The 6,815-nt window shown below is 34.4% G+C and overlaps 1 protein-coding gene across 1 annotated transcript; it reads right to left on the bottom strand.

Moving 5' to 3' along the window:
• Positions 1 to 4,460: 4,460 nt before the first annotated feature.
• On the bottom strand, positions 4,461 to 4,952 carry LOC145040466 (secreted RxLR effector protein 161-like). The gene has a single exon (XM_078988390.1). The coding sequence runs from the start codon at positions 4,950 to 4,952 to the stop codon at positions 4,461 to 4,463; it is 492 nt and encodes a 163-aa protein (XP_078844516.1).
• Positions 4,953 to 6,815: the final 1,863 nt, after the last annotated feature.

The raw sequence follows: 6,815 nt of genomic DNA, 5'->3' as shown, positions 1-6,815 counted from the left end.
TCTCTTTTCTCCTCTTTGCTCCCCTGAGAAAACAGGTGGGGCATCTGACATGGCTGGTAGAAGACTTGAAATGCGAGATAAAGGAGATAATTGTTTTTGAAGAATGGCTTCAAATTGAATAAACTTCGGGGACAAAATATCTGGAGTGATTAAGGATGAGGAAACAGGCTTGATAGACAATGCTTCCAACTCCTTGAGACACAAAAGAACTTCAGCAAATTTTTTATTTTCCATTATAGAAAGTTGAGTAAGTTGAGGACTCATACTTTCATACAATTTGACAAATTTAGTGACAACATCACAAATTATGTCAACCTTTTTATTTAAAGAAGCATAGTCATGTTGAACATTTGCAACCTCCTTTTCCAGATCCTCATGAAGTTCACGAATTTGCATATTCACATCTTCCCTTACTTTCTTCACATCTTGAGCAAACAGAACATGTCTCTCTTTAAGCAACGTTTTCAGTTTCTTAATCTCTTCTGAAACTTTTGAAGTTAAAGAACTTATACGAAGTTCGTTAGTAGTATCAGTTTGATCAACTTTTTCCAATATCTTTCCATCAGAGTCCCTAACCATCCCAGAAACTTTGTTAATAATCCTTGTTTCCACCAGCTTCAACATAGAATCTACTTCTAAACTTGAAACTGAGGAACCACCACCAAGATCGGCTTGTGACTAAATAATAGTGTTGAACTTTTAAATATAGATTTTGAATTGCTTCATAGTCATCAACATATGATCCGGAAAATCTGCTTCATCATCATCAAATGCTAAAGCCTCAATGGTTCATCCAAAACCTTCGTTATCCGTATCAGTTTCCATTACAATGGTTTCATCAACACGTGAAATGGATTTGGGTGAATCAGTTGATTGTGAAAAAAATATGGAAGTGAAAGGTTGACTTATGATGTGTTAGAATGTTGGTGAATCAGTGGTAGAAGTAGCAGGAGTAATTTGAGGAGGTAGAGACAAAAAAGTTTCATAAGTATTAGAAATAGTATTACCTTGAATTTCAACCTTCGGACCTTCTTCACCCATATTGACATTTTGTATCTGTATTAGATACGTGTACAGAGATGTCCAAAGTTCATGTCGCCTCATTAAATGACTTGACATTTGAATCTTCGGGTGGAATAACACTTGTTTGTTCAGGAGTTGAAAGTTCTTTAATGAGATCAAGCTTAGGAGTTTCAGGAATTCGTTCATCTTCTTCAGTAGACTCATTTGTAATCACAAGCTTTCGTGACTTCTTCTTCTTCTTTTTAGATAAGTGTTTGGCCATATCTTCAGCCTTGTGTTTCTTCAAAGACGGAGAAACAGGCGCTGGAACTTCTCGAATTAACACACCTTGATGTGTCACTTGAGGCATTCGAACAACATGAGTTGAAGATTTTCGTGAATGATGAGACTTCATTTTAAGTCTACGAAAAACCCCAGTCTTCGAAGGAATTATTTCTTCCTCTTGAGTCTCTTCGAAATTGGTAGGCTCAACATGTTTGACCTCAGTAATAGAAACTTCGTGAATAATAGGTTCTTTGACTGTAAGATAATTCTTCTTTGGAGACTTTTTCGGCTTAGTTTCTTTTACACTTTTCTCAGAAGAACCGGATTCGTTCTTTTTCCCATGCTTAGACTTTTTCTCCTACTTTGCTAACAAAACACCAATTGTCATTGATATGTCGATGGTTTGTAAATAAGCCTCTAATATTGGGTTCAAAGGATCAACCCTTTTCAACATTGCATCATGAATTCGAGCCATATAAGGAAATTCATCAGCATCATCTGTAGCATCCTTTGGACAATTGTACACATGAAAACTGCTTTGTCTTCGTCAATTGAAACCAAAATTCCTTCTTTATCATAGAAATACAACAATATTAAACTCCAATATCTTGCACATGAAATCCCATGAATTGCATCTGTTTTCTCTACACTCTTCTTAAATTCTTTCCATATTTGAGAAGAATAATTACCTTGTAGATCAGAGTATAACCCAGCAGGCACGGCATATACTTCCATACAACCTTTATCCAGACCCACCGTTCTTCCAGTTAAACACCGCAAGAAAATCCCAAACATAGAATTCCATACTTTTGGAAGACATGACTTCTTGAAATCACTAATTTTTGATAACTTTGGTTGATGTCCCATCTCGTTGAACATATGAACAATTTGAGGGAAATTGGAATCAACATATGGTGGATAATTTGGGATTTCCAGAATCTGACATAAAAGCTTTTTGGTGATTCTAACCTTTTTATCATTCACTAGGTTGAAAGTAATTGCTTCAAAAGCTTTTGTAACTGTAGCCGTCGATCCTGCCTGAGAAAACCAAGTAATCAGAACAGAGAAAGAACTAAACATCGCCTTTGATAAAATAGAGCTCTTTAAAGCAACAACGAGCATCTTAAGTTCTTCATGATATTTTGATACATCATATTCCATTTGATAATTTGTGCCCTGAATCTTCATGATTGGAAGTGAGTAACATCATCAGTTGTTTAAGAAGGTGCAACATTAACATTAACAGTAGTCGCCATTGTTAGGGTTTTGAAGCTTTGAAATTTAGAGAGAATTAGGAATTTTCTTTGAATGCGTAAAGAGATAAAGAACCCTTGAACTCCTTTTTATATGTAACCCTGATGTTTGAATTAAAAGAGGGATGTGCATTTGATGCCAACTGACGTGTCACCAAGAAAATCACATCATGATGATGAAAAAGTAACCATGCGTGATAAAGCGACTATCATGTCTCCTCAAAACCCGCACAGAATTCAAACAGTCCCCTCAACCAGGCTCTTTTACTTTAGGGTTTCAACGTAAAGTCATTTGCCAGATTCTTTAAATCATCAGCCTGAGTTGGTGTTACTTAGAACCTCAAGGACTTCGTGTGTGTAGTGTGTCAAAGAATAAAGATGAGAAGCAATTAATTTTTTTTTGGATATTCAGTGATGTCAAAAATTCAATTTGACACGAAGGCAGTAAAAACCCTGGGCAATGATTGCTTCGTTAATTATCAAGAGAGATAATCAACAGCTTGTGTATGTTCCCTTGAATTACAATCAAATAATTGTAAAGAAGTATCGAAGGACTTCTTTTAAAAGGCTTTTGAGTTGGTTTAATGAATTTCGTTACATATCAACCTAAACATAAGGTGAGTAATTGTAACAAAAATTACTTGTTTTACCAGTGTAGTCAGTGACAAGTTTGCTTTGAAAAACTTTTAAGTAACATGGAATTTTTTATAAAACTCACACTGAAATCATATTCAAGAAAAAAAATTGTATCATGGATCCTGTTGGGTAACAAACATCGTGGGTTTCGAATGTTTGATCAAGACCAATCATAAGAAATGAATATGATTTTAAGATTTGAATGTAGGTACTGAAAAAAATGTTTCGTTGAAGCCTGGAACATAGTTCCCCGTCAATTCCTTAAAGGTTGATTGAATTGGGTTTTAATTCCATCACGGTCTCATGATTTCTGATCATAAACACAGATTTGTGATATGTCTAGGTTTCGATTGGTTTGATTAGAAACCACTTGGACATATGTCTTCGTGTGTGATAGTGTAAGAATTTTGAGATGAAAAAGATTGGTATATGAAAGAACATGTACCTCTGTTATTTTGGACCAAACAATAAACTCTTAACTCATGTGAGAAGAGTAAGGTAGCTCATTGGACTAATGCGAATATAAGCCTAATTGGGAAGAAATCTTTGTATGAAAATTTCATTAAGGCTTTCGAACATTGAGTCATTTCGTGGCTTCGGACAACATGCTACAACATGCTTCTATGGACATCTTAAGTAGTCCAAAAAAATATTTGAAATTTAAAGATTACAATGATAGATGTACCTAACCCTAGAACTATAAGAATTATCCTCTTTGTATCTTCATGAATATCTGCAACACAGTACTTAAAAAGAAAGAAGAAACAAAATATTTTTGTTGTTTTTGATTTTTCAAAAATAAAGAACGAAATAATAAGAAAATCTTTTTGATGTTTTTGATTTTTAAAAAATAAAGAATGAAACAATTAAAAGTACTCGTTGCAAACATTCAAAGTTTTACCAAGCTAAGAAAAATACAAATCATACGAATTCGAAGCGTTCGAAGAGTTAACTATGAACAGTAACCTCTGAACACTGAATGATTTTGCTTTGTATTTTATTCAGCACATCTAACTCATTCTCTTGTAATCACTGTTTGTCTTTTTCACATGGAATTGAATTTCCATTAATCATTCCCAGTCCTTCCAAAATTCATACAAACAACTTTTCATCCAAAGCTTTCGTGAAAATATCAGCCAACTGATCAGTTGTTTTCACGAAGTGTACTTCATTATTTCCATCCTCCACATGATCTTTGATTAAGTGATAATGAAGAGCTATATGTTTAGTCTTCGAATGCTGCACAGGATTATGACAATTTCTTATTGCACTTTGTGAATCACATTATAAAGGAATCTTTTCCATGTTAATTGCATAATAACTTAATTGACTTTTGATCCATATTATCTGTGAAGTGCATGCAAAAACAACAACATACTCAGCTTCAGTCATTGAGATTGAAACACATGTTTTCTTCTTCGATTGCCAACTCACCATCTTGCCATCGAGCAATTGACATCCACCACTTGTGCTTTTCCTCTCATGGTTACAACCTCCTAAATCTGCATCCGAATATGCTTGAACAAATAACCCATTATTCAAAGGATACCACAATCCTAGCGAAATAGTTCCTTTGAGATAACGAAAGATATTATTTACAGCACTGAGATGTGGTTCTCGTGGATTTGATTGATACCTAGCAGAATTACATACAGAAAACATGATATCAGGTCTACTAGTAGTTAAATATAGTAAAGATCCAATCATGCTTTTGTATAAAGTGAGGTCAACTGCAGGTTTATCTAATGAAGGAGTTAGCTTGATGCCAGTTGCCATTGGAACTCGTAATTTTGTGCTATTCGTTAATCCAATCTTCTCTAGTAAATTCTTCGTATATTTTTTCTTGATTAATGAAGATTCATTCTCTGCTTTGATGAATATTTAAACCAAGAAAATTATTAATTTTTCCCATCATGCTCATTTCGAACTTACTTTTCATCAAGTCTTCGAATTCTTTAGACAAAGCAGGGTCAGTTGAGCGAAAAATAATATCATCAACATAAATTTGAACAAGCATAAGATGATTCCCAAATTTTTTTATGAAATAATGTGGGATCAACGGATCCTTGTTTAAATTTATATTTCTTTAAAAATGAAGTAAGAGTTGCATACCTGGCTCGTGGAGCTTGTTTTAAACCATAAACTGCCTTATCTAAAATATAAACATGATTAGGACATTCATCATTAGCAAAACCTGGAGGTTGTTCCACATAGACAGTTTCTTCGAGTTCTCCATTCAGAAATGCACACTTCACATCCATTTGATAAACATCAAAGTCTTTTTGAGTTGCATAAGCCAAAAATATACGAACCGCCTCGAGTATTGCGACAAGGGCAAAAGTTTCTTCGTAATCAATTCCTTCTTGTTGAGAGTATCCCTTAACAACAAGTCTGAATTTGTTTCAAATGATATTTCCATCCTTGTCAGTTTTATTTTTGAAAATCCATTTTAACCCGACAATCGAAACATCATGTGGCTTAGGAATTAATCACCAAACCTTATTTCGTTCAAATTCAGACAATTCAGATAGCATTGCAACAACCCACTCTGAGTGTTCCATTGCAATCTTTACTGTCATTGATTCAATTTTAGATATAAAGACATTGAACATGCAAAAATCTTAAAGAGTATTTAATACATCATTCCTCGCACAAATTTTAGCTCTTCTTAAGACTCCCTCTTGTGGATTACCAATTATTTCCTCCTTCGGATGATCTTTTGTCCATTTTCCATTGGTGGATAAGTTAGATTGATGTCCAGAGGTGCGTCTTCATACAATTCATCATTATTTGAGCCTGCAATTGAACAAACATCATTAACGTCATGATAATGTTCATTATTTTGTAATAGCTCGCCCTCAACATTAGCATTTAATCGCTCGCCCTCAACATCTACATTTTCTCTCTCATTCTCCCCCTCGAAAGAATGTTCCTCCTCGATCAAAGTTTTCGAATCCTAGTGTTCCCCCTCCACTGGATCATTTTGCATACTTTCGTCTATCTCTTGAGGAAATGATGTTGAATCGTCAGTTTGCTTCGAAAGTTCAGGGATATGCTTATCAGGAGCTTTTAGTTCAACATTTCCAGCATGATCCGAAAATCCAAATATCAAATCATAATCAATATCCAACATTTGCATTGGTTCAGATTCATCTTGTGCTTCTTTCAAAATTGGATGATTTTTAAAATGTTGTTCAGATTGTTTTATATAATAATCATCAAATGTAAGGTTAAAAGTTTCTTCCATTTTTCATGTACGCTTGTTCAATACACGATATGCCACTGAATTATGTGAATACCCCAGGAAAATCCATTCAACAACATTAGCTTGAAACTTCAAAAGGTTATCCCTAAGATTCATAATAAAGCACCTGCATCTGAAGACATGAAAGAATTTCACATTAGGTTTCCGATTATTTAGAATTTTGTATGGTGTAATATTAAAACGCTGATGAATGAAAGATTTGTTCTGAGTAAAACATGTAGTGGATACTGCCTCAGCCCAAAAATATAGTTGTAAGTTCGCATATGCCAACATAGTCCTTGCAGCTTCGCATAGAGATCGATTTCTTCGTTTAACAACACCATTTTGCTGTGGAGTGTATGGAGAAGAAAAATTATTCGAAATGCCTTTTTCCA

The sequence above is a fragment of the Lactuca saligna genome, chromosome 4, assembly GCF_052625555.1.
Source record: "Lactuca saligna cultivar CGN05327 chromosome 4, ASM5262555v1, whole genome shotgun sequence".
NCBI classification, from domain to species: domain Eukaryota; kingdom Viridiplantae; phylum Streptophyta; class Magnoliopsida; order Asterales; family Asteraceae; genus Lactuca; species Lactuca saligna.
This window is presented reverse-complemented; position numbering and strand designations above follow the sequence as displayed.